We start from the raw sequence: 16,452 nt of genomic DNA on the forward strand, positions 1-16,452 counted from the left end.
AACTTTCTTGTAATGCTACATGTGTGGATGTTAGCTAAATGTTACCATCGTAGCTCTGTGGAAATGATGTGTACTAAGCGCACAATTTTATTAATTTGATTTATATGGACACATTTATTTGCGTTACGCGACAGAGTCAACTTGGATTCCGAGAGGGGGTGGACGGGGGGGCGACTTATACTCCAGTGCGACTTATATATGTTTTTTTCTTTTGTATTATGCATTTTATGGCTGGTGCGACTTGTACTCCGGAGAAACGTATAGAAAATACGGTACTTACCATTAAGTTGGAGAATATTCCTGGTAGACAGGCTCCCCCCTGTGAAGCCGCCAGTGACTTCACGAGGGATGATGATGTGAGGATGAGACTGCATGCGGTCTGCTCTCCTTCTCCTACTCAGATCTGCTTGGGACCCTGTAAGGCAGAGAGACCATTTCTAGTTGGATAGTCAAAGTCGTATCATTTTATATCTCAAAGAGTTACTCAATTCGAGAAGGTCAAAGAGAAGCTTAAACGGACTTTTATTTAACTCCAAAGGGCAAATGTTCAGATAGCAGTCATTGAGCAATCACCCCAAACTGTCAGACAAAATTGTCCAGGAAGAATGAGGTCATGCGATATCAAATCAAACAAGTCTTCTAAAACTCGTTATGAAATAGTCAATTGAAAGTTACACCCTTTTTAAACCATAAATGGATTTTTTTCCACTCAAGCTATAAATGGCGTTGCACCTTTGCGTAATAGCGGGAGAAAAAAACAATTAAGCTTCTTACTCTAATAATGACACAAGTAAAAAACTAATTTCTACTAATTACAGTACAAACAGATGTGAAATCTTACGAAACCCACAGTATGATTCGCAGACTCCTCCGTGTTTAGGGAAAAGCCAAAATTCTATTGTCCCTTCTCAAATAAGTGTTCCTCTCGAGGATGAAAGTGATTAAACACATCACAACAGACAACAAACCCAAAGCAGACATCATTGGAAATGTAAAAATATTGTATGCCTACTTGATTTGACATGGAATTACATTTTACTCAGTTAGCGACTCAAGAGGACAAATGCAGGACACAAAAGGCTTCCCTTATTTTGTAGAAACACTGTAGCAGAGCAAAGAATATGTTAAATTTGGTTGACGACTGAAATTATTTTTTTATGTGTAGGCTATTTTTTGTTCATTCGCTTTATTTATGGAAGCATTTAGTCAAAGTGAACACACTGAAGGAACAAGCTTGCCTTACAAGACCCGAGGCTGGATCGATACCACGGTCACAAGCCAGGCGGGGTTGCAGTAATTGGCATCTTTGACTGACAAGAGAATTCTAAATGGAGAGAGCTGATAACATGACGACCGTCATTCTGATTGATGGTTAATGTTCCACAGTAGAGCAAAGCCAATATGTTTAATATGAAGTGCATTTTGCTTCTTGGAGATGGCATCATTTCAGATTCATTTTAAAAAGACATGAATATTTTAAAACATCTCAGACATCATCAGTTCTTCATATCTATGACAGATCCTGATGACTTTTTAAGGCATATAAAGGTATAGTTGGATTTCTGGTCGAACAGTGAATAATTGATTGATTCATTCATCGTAAATTCTTTAGCCACCGATAATCTAATGTAGGGAAAAAGGAATCATTTATGAACACCTTAAACACCTTATTTAAATAGGGGGTGTGTCAGAAAAAAATTGCAGGACCTCTATCACACAAGAAATAGATTTGAAACCCAATCTATAAGTTTTCCCCTTCACTCTACGGCAGAGGATCAACCAACAGGTCTTCAAAGAGCTCCTGCGGCCTTTGCTTCACTTAGTGCGTTAGAAGAGGCAGGACAACTCGTGGCTGCTTCACCATGACAACAAGCCTGCTCACAATGCCCTGAGCATCCTGATGGAGCTACCAGGTCATCAAGTGGATCTGTTTTTGAGACATACATAAAGATGGCTGTGATAATGGTGCCGTGGATGACTCGGGAAGAATCCTTCTAGGAATACGTGAAAGTGTAGATTACTTTGAATGAAAGACTTGTATTTTGTATTTGAATTATATCTTTTGTGACACCTGTCCTGAAATCTTTCTGACGCGCAGGCCAACATTGGAGTCTGTATAGCTGACGAAAGATCTAATTATGTTTAAAGCCCTGTTAAATGCAGGATACTTATAATGCCGCAATTAAAATCTTAACTTTGAACTGTCAAAACATACCCAAAGGAGCTGCTTAATTGACAGAGAAGTTGCTTTATATCATCTGCAAAGAGGTGCCGTATACCACTTCAAGGACGCTTCCATATAAAATACGGTGACTGCATCAGTTAAGTGGCTTCACCAACTAGAACTCATAGCTAAGTGAGCATGTAGAAGTTGTTGGAAGGGGCATCAAAAGCACCCTCCAAATGTTTTCGAGGCAGACTCGAACAACAAACTGATAATGGGCAACATCTAAATGAATAATAGGAGCCTGGGGTTGCCATGAACACAGACAGCAGCTCTGTAGATTAATGGTTGAGGTGTCTGCCGTCTCAAAGCATCGCCTTCATCATCCATCAGCCTTTACCGCCTTCCCACTCTGCACAATGTAATTGTTTGAGTTCTATTTCCCCAAATACTGTTGCGAGGACATTACTTCTGCTTAAACATCTCCAATCCATAATAAAACCATCAAGACGGACGCCTCAATGACTCATTATAGGCCTTTCAGTTAATTCCTTTTGTGCATGGGATTGTTTTGGTGATGGATGGAATTATGCAAGAGAGCCTGCAAGAATGCAAAATGAGTAACATCAAGTACTATTTGCCCATAATAAAACAAATGGCTTAATAATGAACCCAATTATAATCCTCAGATTTAATCTTTTAAGCATTCTAATTAATCAACTTTTACCATAGAAGACGTAATAGTCGCAACCAATAATGCCTAATCAAATACTCATCTAGTTGACATAGATGTCAACATCCGGGTCACATGATTCCGAAATTCACCGTTAAACTATGGGTTATACTTTACATTTCGATGTAAACTATAAAGTCAATAACATCATGAGCTTTTTGGAAACTTGGAAATCTTTTCATGCCGGGAAATGCATAGATAGAAGAAATGACTGATACAAAATGAAAGATGCTCTCGCTCTCTTAGTACGTGTTCTAAAGTCTACTAGCATTTTGAAACATTAAATATGCATGTATAGTGCTTAAAAAATACATTAGACCACGGACAAATGTAAAGTTTATGCCACAACTGCCCTATTTTTTGTTTTAATAATTGTTAATATCCCAGTTAAAAAATATAATGATAAATTAGATGGATAATTGTTAGCAATGAAGTTTGACCAAAAGTGGAAAAAAATTGGAAAAAAAGTGGAAAACATTATTTCATTACTATTCTATTTCTTATGATCAGGTTTTAACTTTTAATGTTAGAGTACATTAAGTGTACTCTAACATTAAAAGTTAAAACCTGATCACTTAATGTACTCTAATGTACACTATGGCTCTTTTTAGCTGACCGTGACTCCAATTCAGGGAAGAAACGTGGGGGCGGACTCTGTATTTATGTCAACAAAGGTAGGTGTACAAACAGTGGACTTATAGGGAGCCATTGCTCCAAGAAAATAGATTATTTGATTGTTCAATGCCGGCCACACTACTTGCCTCTCAAGTTCACGGCTGTTTACTGTACGGCACCAATGTTTGCATAGCTCGCAGAGCTCATGTTAATGCTAACATTGCGTAGTGAGGCATTACAGGAGCTCCGTGACACCATTAGCTCTTTACAATCCAAGCACCCGGAGGCATTACCCGTGTTGGCAGGTGATTTTAACCACTTAAACGTGACAGAAAGTCTACCAAGTTTTCACCAGCATGTTGCCATGAAAGCTAGGGATGCTGCTTTCACGGAAAGCTGGCTGTGGCCATCAAGAGGGCTAAATACTCCTAAACTCAGAACATCCAGGGCCACTTCACTTCCAATGACCTTCGGAGCACGTGGAAAGGCATTAAGTGTATCGCAGACAACAACATGACCGCTCTGAAAAATTCCAGAGTTGTCATGTTGTGAAATTTGTGGCCAACATAGCTTTAGTGTGGAACAAAGTCACAAACAAAGTTGACTCCAAGTACTGGGAGGAGGTTGAACATCTGGTGGACTGCTGCATATATAGGATGACCCCCCAAAAAAGGGAATTTTTGAATGCATTTGTACAGGAGGACTACATCTTCAGGACGTAATTTAAAAAAAAAAAAATCCATCATTTTTTCTTAAATGGCATATTTTAAGATTTCAATTACTATGAATAAAATATCTTTCTTCCATCAATCTTGCTTTTATTGGATTGTTAAAAAGTTCCCTTTTTTTTTCTTTGTGTCACCATGTATAACAAGATTTGCATTAATGTGAAGACCAAGAAGATGGTGTTGGACTTCACAAAGAACAGGGGATCCAAGCACATCAGAGGAGCAGTAGTGGAAGTTGTCTCCAGCTACAAGTATCATGGGGTCCAGCTTTCCGGGTGCCTGACCTGGAGCCGAAACACTTCCTTTCTACTGAAGAAGGCTCATCAACATCTCCTACTTCCTGCAGAAGTTGCAACGTGTGGTGGAGAGCGCCCTCATCACTAGCATAACGATGTGGCATAGCGGCTGCTAGGCTGCAGGAAAGAAGACGCTAAAAAGGACAGTAAAGACCACTCAGAAGATTGCGGCGAACACCCTCCCCACATCCGCAGACATCTCCACCGGCAGATGCAGAAAGAGGCCTGTGCATCATCAAGGACCCAACCTACCATGCACACACCCTCTTCCATCCCATCCTCTCAGGCCGGAGGCAGCGTAGCATCCACAGCAGTACCCCCAGGCTGAGGAACAGCTTCTTTCCACAAACTGTCAGACTGTTCAAATCAAATCGAGCTCTGTCGCCCCATCATCCAGCCACCCCCGCCCAACCTATTCATCCCTGAATGTAAACTTTTACTCTTGAACAATATATTCTTTTTATCAAGTACAAAATGACCTTGTAAATACCACGTGCAAGTCAAGCCACTTGCACTTTCTTTCTGTTGCATCCGCACCTTTGCGTTGACAGAGCTTTGACACAGCCCCAGCAATAGCCAGTATTAATAATTTAAACCGTAAATACACTGTAGACTAGACTCCCTAAACACTTAAATATCATTTCAAACTAATCTTACATTCACATTTATTAATTATAATATGTAATAATTTATTTATATATTTATGCATATAATTTATTAATTCTCCCTTTGGAATGACCTCCCATTAGATGTTAGGCAAGCACCCTCTCTGTCCACTTTCAAAACCCAGTTGAAGACACATTTTTATTCTCTGGCTTTTGATCAGACCTGACATTTTCAGCTCTTTTCCGGTGTCAATTGTATATAGTGTTTTATGTTAATTTAATTTATGTTAATTTATTGATTAACACTTGTGTATTATGGCCTTTTTATTGTTTATTATTTATTGTTTTGTAAAGTGCTTTGTTAGAGCTCTAGCTGTTTTGAAATGCACTATATAAGTACAATTGTATTGTATTGTATTGGTGTACAGATTATTTAATTGTAAATTATGCACTGGAAGTGCGCATGTCCATGCCATTTCATTGACAACTAAGGATGAATTTGGTATCAGTTAGATAATACTGTATTTCCTTGACAACGACTACTACTTCCCAATTACCAAGAACCTTTTGTGTTACCTTTGGGTGTTATAGAAAAATTACAAAAATCCACAAATTGGTTAAATGCTGTATCATTATTATTATTATTATTATTATTATTATGATTATTATTATTATTTTTTTTTTTTTTTTATATGTTTAGTGAGAAGGAAGCCATCTTCTGTTACACTGATATTGTGATATATTGTTGATGGCTTTCTTCCAATATCTATTATTGTTTATTCCTTCTGTTATGATATGTTTGTTGCCAAAATATTGAAATATCATGTAAAATACTCTACCAACCGACTATAAGAACCCTGAAATAATATTCCGAGTTTGTGCTAGAGAGAGAACACCAGAGTAAAGCTGTTCCTTCTCTATGTGGAAGTAATGGGAACAAAATAGCATGGGGCTGAACTGTATCACATTTATTGATAATTTCACACTGTTGCATGACAATAATCGCATTGGGCGGCACCCCGCTGACCCAGTCCACTTTGCTATGCTGGCAGTTCTTGAGGTTAAGGCCACAACAAACCAGCAATTTACTGGCCCAAGAACAAATGGGAGCAAGCACCGAGGGACTTCGAAGTAGTCTGAAATAATCAATTTTTCCTGCCTCCCGATTCCAGGCCACTGACCTTTCCGAATAAGCAGATTCTCCCTGTCACCTCAGGGCTAAAAAAAGCAAGGTTGATAGAGTGAGGCCTTTAGACGAAGGAAACAGCTTTCAATAAGTTAGACATACTGTATGATCACCCCTTGGGGAAGTCCTTAGGATAAACTAATTGTTAGGTAAATTCCACTTATAACTTGTTTCACTTGGCACCTTTCAGCGGAAGTCTCGGTGCTCTCTCCAGCTGCAGCACTCACTCCAGGGCTTATCAGGTTGCTGCAGAATTGGAGAAAGTCGCCTTTTCTACTGTGGAGAAACTGATATATATTTTCTGTTTGCTTTTGTGCATGAGAGCATACTTATCCCGGTCTACTGGCAGAGCAAGAGAAAGGCTATAGATGCATTTCGAAGCAAAATAAACTGAACACGAGAGAGCTCTCGGCTACAGTGGCACAATGACGGTTAGCGTAGCAATGTGGTTAGCGTGCTTGCCACACAATTAAACCTCCCGGGTTCAAATCTCAACTCTGGCCTTTATGTGTGGTGTTTGCACATTCTCCCGATACAACACTTGTATGTATTTGCTGTGGATACTGGTTCCATAAATTGAAAACTCTAAATTCTTCATAGGCGTGAAAGTGAGTATGAGAAGTTGTTTGTCTAGAAAGTATATACCCTGTGAATGATTGTAAATCTTGTCAAATATTGTTAAGTCGGTCTGCTAAAAAGTTGGTGTTTTGGTACAAATAATGCTATCTGCCAAGTTGGTTCTATTCTAAAATAAAGGAAATAAAAGCTAAACTGATAACACCTTGTCTGCATCTTTTGATACCAAACTAAAATGTTTTCAAAGCAAGAATACAGGAATTGGCCTCAGTGTTTTTGTAATTTTGATGTCAGCGCCTTGTGCCCAACTCCATGGGCTGTGTGCACATAAATTACTAGTAGTTTGTAGTATCAATTAAAAAAAAAAAAATCCTTACTTATATTGGCAGCCGTATGTTAACAAATCTTTTACACAACTTGCCCCGCACTAGAATATCTCTGATGGCATCTGACATATCATTAGTGTATAATAGTGTATGTTGATGGTATAGAGTGGTTCTTAAGTGTAACTTTTTCCTAAACTCCCCTATATAGTGGCAAATGTAAGAAAATGCCTCCCTTGATTCATTACGCCTAGTGAACATCATTGATGATTACGATCTGGACATTAAGCGCTTGCAAAGTGGCCATCGAAGCTGAGGTGAAACATCCCTCTAATGTATCACTTAGATTACCTCCAGTTCACCTGCAGGGTCATGTGGCTTCATCAGATAGAGACAATAAAGCAAAATAGATTTCCTCTTGGTTGACCAGTCAATCAGTTTCATGGGAGAAGTGGGACTTTGTCATATTTTTTTACATTTATATTTTACTTCTTTTTGTCCTTCATTCTTCACTAAAGGTTGCTTGATAGAATTAATGAATAAGGCTGTCAGCATCTACCATTGCCGCTAATTTAATGACTTGTCAATCCCAATATAACTTGGTGAAAATGAAAAAGGACATCAATTGGCGGTCAGCTTTTTTTAATTTAAAAAGACAGGCCTACGCAAACTTTTTCAATTAAAAAGAAACTGATAAATAGAATAAAGTAAGTTTTATAGCATGTATGATTGAAACACATTTAAGCAGGACTGCTGTATCAAGGAGAGAGATGATGTTAGACTACATATAGTTTAACTATATTACATACAGCTGACTTATTAGACTTGATTACATAGTAGGTAGAACTGCAGAATCTAGTGCATTCAAACAGGGGAACTGTATTAAAAATGTCTTTACAAAGACAATAATGTACATTTTATTACACATTTAAATAAACAGTGATATTTTCAATACAATTACATTCATATGATTTCTCTTCTCATAAATTCCAACTGTAGTAAATGTATTTTTTTGCCCCAATGTTCGAAACGAAACGAAAGCATTTGTTAATGTAGCCCAGGGGTGGGCAGTTCCAGTCCTGGTGGGCCGGCATATACTGCGTGTTTTATGTCACTCTGCTGCAACCCCCCTGATTCAAATGATCAGGATTGTGATCTAGCTTCTGTAGAACTTGCTGATTATATGATCATTTGAATCTGGTGTGTTGCAGCAGGGAGGGATGGGAAAACAGGCAGGACACCGGGCCTCGAGCCACGATCTAGCCTCTTCCTGCAGATACAGCAGGTGGCAGAAATGTCACGATTAACCGGTAACGTATGCTGTCAGTAACAACTGAAAAAAAATAAAATAAATAAAATAAAATTACATTAAAATAATAATAATGAATCTAATAATAAATTAGCACATGCTTCTTGGATAAAGTGTGGGAAAAAAAATTCTCCAACATGTGGCACCATCATACACAAGTAGACATAAACACACTTGCTCACATTAAGTTTTTGCAGTGCCGTTGCTATGAATGATAAACTAATATACTCCGCAGCCTCCTCTTTAGAGTGTCCCTTTCGACACGACAGACACCATCAATGTGGCGTGGTTTTCACATTTCCCTCGGCACTACAGAGGCGTTTCTTTTTCAAAATGAAAACCCTTGGCAAGTGGAGTCGGCCAGGTATTGCGTAGTGGAAAAGCGACATTAGCTTGGCCCGCATGCATTTTTTAAACGCAGCCAGGGTGGATTTACTAGCATTACAATTGCAAGAACCCACGGCTAAGACAGAAAAATCACAGTGGAAAGGTTCTCACATGATATCAATGTTCTTTTGCAGACTATTTCCATTCTCCAGCCTCATCACACAAGCTGCCCATGCTCTGCTACACCTGTCTGTCTATATGTCTGCGTGGACGCATGAGCGCTCGCCTCCTCGGCATGTGTGAACGATTTGATTTCCTCCCCGTCCAATCTCAGTCGGAGCCTTCACACAGCACATCCATCTCAATCCGTGTGTAACTTTTTGACTTTTTGCGCACTAATGAATGCCCTTCATATCCTTCTACGTGCCAGCCATTAAGAATTGTTGATTCATGGCAGCCTGATGGCAAGACACCTCACTGCCTCCTCCCAGAGGTGTCATGGAGGGGGTGAGGGCAGGCAAAAAAAAGGTGAGGACTAACAGGGAGAGAACGTGAGGAAAGAAGCTAACATGGATGAAGAAACAAAGAAAAGTAGTCGTGAGTCCTCCCTTTCCAATTCTGACTGTCCGCCAAGCTGTCTGATGGATAACTGAGCATTGATTGGAATTTACATGCAGACACAATCCCCCCGCTCCCTCACCACCACTTCTATCCAATAAGCCATTGCACTCTCAACCTGCTTTGAGTGATAAGCGCAATTGAGAAAGTGCTGGCATATTTAGAACTGACAATGGCACTCTGCGTGTTTCTAAGGCAGGGTAGAGTGATGCGTTGTTTATGAGAGGGAGTATCTTTCCGAGGTTGATGCATGGCAAAGAAAAGATACTGTCAGCAGCCATTGCTCTGCACAGGGCCAAAGTGAATGAGTACAAAAGAGGGGAAGAAATAGCGAGCTCCCTATCTGGATGAAGGGGGTCTATCACATCAAAAACTTCTCTGTGGCACAGTGTTAGCTTTGTACACTTACAACAGCAGAATCAATCTTAAGGATTCCCTTGTCATTTTCTAACTATATTCAACAATAAAAGTAAACATTTTATGGTAAGGGACATCGCCTGAATATAAAAGTGGTTTGTAAATATTTAAGGGGGCAGAGGAAGATCAATGATCCAAACTACTCCACACTCGTAAAAAGTGTGAACATAAAATCGCATCTGTACAAGCAACAAACACTATATACAAAAAATAATAATAATTTTCACCAAGTTCTGAATCGTACATATCACACATAAACACAAGAAAAAAAACTTAAACCGTCAACCTTACTGTAGGAAATAAACAAGGGGAAACAGCACAAAGTAACAGATACGAAGCTACTGCTAAAATATGCTCAAGTTTCAACTTTGAGACACCATTTTTCGGCATGATGAGGATGTGCACTTGAGCAGCAGATCTTAACCTCGATGGTCCCAATGTGTCAATATGTGCGGATTTAATTCAAGAAAAAAAGCATGCACTCTGAATGATAAATTCCCTAACAGTAAATATGATTTTTACTGTGTAAAAGAGACACTAGTGAGTTAAATGTTCCAAAATACTTGCCAATGTTCCCAGTGCGTACATGCAGCCGACCCCTGACGATAGTGTGGACCACCATGGGGTTGTTGGAGGCATCGCCTGTCTGCAAGGTTTCCTCTCCCGCATAGTCAGTTGTCAGAACCTCCAGCTCATGGAGCGCTTGCACTGCCATTTTACCATGCCGCAACATGTGCTGGAGATAAAGAGGAAGAAAAAAAGTACATCTATATAAATAATCTAAATGGATGTTTTAGGACTCCAGTAACCCACAAATTGAGAAAACATGGACCAGTAGTGAACCTTTCCAGGAATGGTCAGCCCACAGAAATGACCCCAACAGCACAGCGACAACCTACCACGAGGTCACAAAGGAACCTAGGTCAACCTTCTAAAGAACTGCTGGCCTACCTGGCCTCAGTTAAGGTCAGTGTTCGTGGCTCAATAATGAGAGAGAGACTGGGCAAAAATTACATCCATGGCAGAGTTCAAAGGTGAAAACCACTGCTGACTAAAAAGGACATAAATGCTTATCTATCTTTTGCAAAACACATCTGAATGAGTGCCAACACTTTGGGGAGAATATTGTATGAGCCGATGAGCTGAAAGCTGAACTTTTTGGAAGGAGTGTGTCTCGTTCCATCTGGCATAAATGTAACACTGCATTTCAGAAAAAGGACAACACACTCTAACACCTGTCAAACATGGTGGTGGTAGTGGGATGGTCCGGGGCTACTTTTCTGCTTCAGGACCTGGACGTCTTGCTGTTATTATGGAATAACATCAATATTCCATCCATGCCCTTTAATAGAAAATCCTGAGGGAAGATGTTTGTCCATCAGTTCATGACCTTTAACTGAAACACACGTGCAATAGACACCAGTCAACTTCTAGATCGCTTGTAAAAATGGTTTGGAATTGGTCTCAAAGTAGAATACCGTACTTGAATCGGATTGTGGCATGAACCCTAAAAAGGCCCTCCATGCTTGAAAACGCTCCTGTGTTGCTGAATTAAAACAATTCTGGAAGGAATAGTGGGCTAAAATATTTCCACGGAGATGTGAAAGACTCAATTCCAGTTACGGAAAATGCTTGATTTTGTTGATGCTGAGGGGGGGCCAACCAGTTATTAGGTTTAGGAGGGCAAGTACTTTTCCACACAGGGCCAAGTAGCTTTGAAAAAACAATGCAACTTAATAAATACAATCACCATTTATTCAGTATGAGACTTTTTCAGACACATAAGTATGTCATTAGGATAGAATGAGTTAAATACGGCATTTTATGTTTACTTGGTTATATTTTTCTGATATTTACATTTATTTGATGACCTTGAAGTGGGAAAGCTAGGGCAAATACTTGTTCACGGCACTGTAAACTTATTTCATTATGTTTTCTCAAATTTAATACATACAAAAGTAAAGTCACATGCTCCCACTGTATCTTTTCAACACTTCTTTCTAATAAAACAATTAATGTGGGCATAAAATACGGTGGGATCCAAATGCATCTGTGCTCATCTGGCTCCATGAGAGACAAAGAAAACATGGTAACCACCCAAAATTGTAAAGTTTTCATTATGAAAACCCTTAATCACACAAAAGTTGTGTATTGCACCAAAAGGTTTGTTTTATATTGGGGAGAAAAACAGAAACCAAAAAGGACGGGGATGTGGTGTGCTTTATGTACCGAGACTTGATTCTCTATTATGTCAGGCTCACACTATAAAAATCTACAAATCTGCAAATGCTGCACGAATCAATGATGGATGCACTGCAATGCCATGATGGGGTGTGAAAACAGATAGCAGTCTATCATAAATTACGCTTTATCGCTGGTGGTTAAAATGTCACACGAATCGAATGAGAGATTCTTCTGTAAGAGCCATAAGACAGTATTGGTTTTGAGCAGAAATGGAGACTGCAATGCCCCAAGCGTACTACCTTGAGCTCAATGGCTGTTGAACCGATGAGCAGCAATGAGTCACTATCCCAGATGTCAACATGCATGGTGTGAAGGGCCAGGTAGCGCAGGAACCGATGCTTCTCTCCCGGCTTTAGAAAACTGTCATCGACTCTGAATTGTACCTGCAGCCCAGGAGAATCTGCACAAAGGAAACAAACGTATAGGGGAGCTAATTAACAGACTGCATATACCTGGAATAAAACAGAAAATAAGTTGAAAGTAGCAAAATCGATAATGAATAATGTACCATGAAAGACAATTGTGAAAATTAATTCTTTTATCATCTGAAAGCTGACATTAAAAATACAGTCACCCGCTATATCGCAATTCATTGTTAGTGTCTGCAGTTTATTGTTTTCAAACCAGTTGTCTTTAAGTTGTTGTTTTATTTTTACATGAGTATACTCAGACCCGTCCCCTGACCTCGGATTTAAGGGGGGCACATGAAATGCGTGGTGGGTCAAATTATTAAAGAGATGGTTGGGTCGGGATGGCCATGTTTTCACTAACAAGTTCATTTTATATATTTTTTGATCAGGAAAATATAAAGAGTTGTCATTTTCTATTTTATCAATAAATTTAGGAGAAATTAGGAAATAAGTGACTCCATGAATAACGCCTCTTTTTAATGAGGAAAATGGCCGCGCCCCCTACCGTTCTATGCTTGTCACTGGGGGGACCGATTACAAATTCTCCGTAACGTCCATGCTTGCCTGATTGCTTGCCCACTGCTCTTGTCCGCTTCAGCCTGTGTAAGTGGAGAAGCGATCGCCACGGTATTTTTGATTTTGTGGAAGTGATCATGATGAGCTCACGTTTTATGTCAATGAATCCAAACTATTGTGCAGGACACTTTTATACTTTCACAGGTTGAAGTGGACAAGTGTAGTAATGTGCATTTGCATTGTGGTGGCGATCGGTCGCCGTTTTAGACAACAGAACTGACAAAGCGAGCAATATTACCCCGCTTGCCTTCCTCGAGTGACGTAGACCACAAAAATAACAAGCAGAGTTCCAAAAGGGGGCGGGCCAATTTGTCGTAATACTAATCACAAAAAAGCCCTTAATCACTACAGAGTATTTTGGTACTGATGTCATTTTTACATGCAAACCTATTATATAAGTGCCAATGTTAAGCTCATCCAAGTGTCACTTTAATAATGCCCTAAAGTACTACTTGGCTCTATATATTTGATGCTACCGTACTCTATTTGTGCAGCACTTCCACTCTCAGTCAATAGTCTTGAATGATACCCTTTGCGATAACCACTGGCAAGTATTACCATTGGCAACATGTACAGTACAGTTTAAATTTGTTCAAAGCATGAGGGATGAACAGATACCCATAATAAATAGGGGTTCACTGTATTATCATTCATTCTATTCATTGGATGCAAACGTACTCATAAAGCAAAAATGTCATTCCGAATTCTGAAAAACTGGACTGCCGTAGAATCATGGAATATTTTATTTGTTAAAAAAAGAAAAAAGCTAACATCTCTCAACAAGAATGATTTTCAGTATCATTACAACAGGAATGTTCACGTCAATGATCCTATGTTAGTTGTATGAGCAGCATCAAAACAGTTTCCTTTTAGCAGACCCAGACAAAATTCATTCAGCATCCATCTGCCCAACCAGCCAGTAAGTCTCCACTTGGACCATTAATTCTCCCAGCATGCCATGAGTTTGCACCAATGGGAGAGCAAAAAAAGAGCTAAGAGGAAGATGGACAACACTCTGTGGGTGTTTGTGCTCATAAGCAGGGAAGCACTGAGATGTCTGGCCCAAGGGGGTCTGCAATGGGTCGTACGCGTGTGTATGTGCACTTGGGTCGGCATACTTGGAGTGACATCCAGCAGAGTGACAACTCACCCTGCAACACTACTACGCAACCAGGATAGATTGTTTGATGTGTGCGCAGCAGGTCAAGTAGACTGAAATTCATGCTGGGCAACAACAACGTGCATGTGCGCGCGCGTGTCTGTATGTGTATGTGCAGAGCTGGGCACTTTACCCGTTTTGCCGGTCCGTCCTCAGCCTCTGACCTGGGTACCCTTCCGCCCCTACATTTACAGTCTTATATGTTTTTTTTTTTTTTTTTTTTTTTTCTCAGTAATTTTTAAAAAATAGAGTGGATGAGGCTTATATAAATTTGTGGTTTATAGTCCGGAAAATACAGTAATTTATTTGTCAAAAATATCCATTGAGAAAATCAAAGGAACATTCATAAACAGTTGAAATGTTCATGAAAGTTCATGTTTCATGACATTCAAATAAATGGTTGTGCTCTGATTGCTGCACTAAAGTTTGCTTCTTTTTTTTTTTTTTTTTTTTTTTTTTCCCGAGCCTTCTCTGCAGGCTGCCATACTTTGACTGAGCTCCGACAAAAACGACATCCTCATACTATGTGAGTGTTCCCAAGTGCCACAACATCGTGTTGTAATGATTGGCACTAGATAATAAAAACGGGTTGGGTATGCTGCGACTGATACCAATAAGGGTGAGTCATGTCAAGAGTTTCACAGGAACACAATCGCCATCGCCGCAAGTTGCAGCTTCATGGAACACTGATGCATGTGTATGAGGCAACACTTTTCATCAAATCATCTGACGACATTGGGTTGAAGGATTGGAACACGAAAGAACAAGACAACAAAAACATTGTGCTGTGAAATTTGTTTTGTAGCAAAATTGTTTGCATTCAGATTAAATTCGACAACAGTCATCATGTGAGTCAGTAGACTAAATAACAGAGATGGGAAATCCAGGTTCAGAAAGCAAAAGCCCTGCCACAGTTTAGCAACAACTAACCACGCTTCGGCAGTGACTCAGATTTTGTGTTTTTACTTCGGCTATTGTTCTCAAGTCGGTGATGAATATTTCTTGTCCAGTATACTGTCCGATTCAGCACATTGTGCACTCATTTGATTAACTCTCCTTTTATGATTTTCTATATTACAGAAATGTTAGGTCATTTTTATTTCCTTACAAATAGCAGAACACGTTGACCAATGGGTTCTGTATTCTTCACTGTTTTCATGCTCCGTCGTTCTTATTTATATTACAGTGTAAGCTCAAAATTGGGCCACGATGCTCCGTCATGGAACATTGGCTGCTGTTGTTGTTGATGGTTGGCTGATCAAAATTAATTTGATTGAATTACTCATTGACATTAATCACATTTGGACTAATTTGTTCAGAGTCCAAACTGTCGCTATAACGCGAGAAGCTAAAGTAGCAATACATCTTCACTCAGTGGACTCAAATGACCAAATCAACCAAACACAAGTAAAACACTTGAGTTCTACTGAGGTGTGATCGTGTGATATGATACACATGTGATGACAGTTCGAACGTCCAAGATGAGGCATTACTTTCACCAAATGTGCGTCAACAACATTTAAGGCAGTCCACTCAGCTAGGACAGGCTCATCCCCTCCCTAGCAACACCGTTTACGTTTAGATGAAGTCTCTAGTTGAATGAATGAATTCCAGTTGATTTCATCTCCTCGGCTGTGATTCTACTTCGACATTTTCATTTGAGCAAGAGGAGGATGTGACAGGTGCTGATATTCAAGAGAAGAATGGTACATTAAATCCCGAGAGAGGCAATAAACCGACTAACTGCTAAATCGTACCGTTAACTCTTAATCCTTCAAAAGTAAAAGGGTAGATTTAGTTTAGCCTTTTGCCAGTAAATTGGTGTAAAGGCTCTGCAAGAGAGAATATCGCACAGTATATCTGGAAGGATCTGTGTGAAAGTACACTGGGTAATATAGTGTGGTGTGCAGTGAGAAATATTGACAGTACTAATCCAGAGTGTCTGTCTGTGGAAGCCTGTGGGGAAAGGGGGGTAATGTTTGTGTGTTCAATATCACGCTCTGTCAGTAGCAGTAATATCTCTTCCATTTCATTAGATGCAACATGAATAGACATCAATCACTGGCCGCTTGGCTGATTGAAAGGGAAGTGGCATCGGAGAACATCGTGGAGCATCACGGAACTGGCTCGCAGTTTGTACGAAATGATTGGACAACGCCGAGCTGG

At 39.7% G+C, this 16,452-nt stretch overlaps 1 protein-coding gene across 5 annotated transcripts in view; it reads right to left on the reverse strand.

The window, feature by feature from the left end:
* nphp4 (nephronophthisis 4) overlaps positions 1-16,452 on the reverse strand; it is a 182,771-nt gene that overhangs the window by 36,068 nt on the left and 130,251 nt on the right. For all 5 annotated transcript variants that reach the window (XM_086049388.1, XM_086049379.1, XM_086049397.1 and 2 more), the window contains 3 exons: positions 12,381-12,541; positions 10,465-10,633; positions 281-415 (listed from right to left, as the gene is read on the reverse strand). In XM_086049388.1, the coding sequence (XP_085905514.1) occupies positions 281-415; positions 10,465-10,633; positions 12,381-12,541 (465 nt within the window). The remainder of the gene's footprint in view (positions 1-280; positions 416-10,464; positions 10,634-12,380; positions 12,542-16,452) is intronic.

The sequence above is a fragment of the Filicampus tigris genome, chromosome 1 (genome assembly GCF_054856515.1).
Source record: "Filicampus tigris isolate MCC_2025a chromosome 1, RoL_Ftig_1.0, whole genome shotgun sequence".
Lineage (NCBI taxonomy): Eukaryota > Metazoa > Chordata > Actinopteri > Syngnathiformes > Syngnathidae > Filicampus > Filicampus tigris.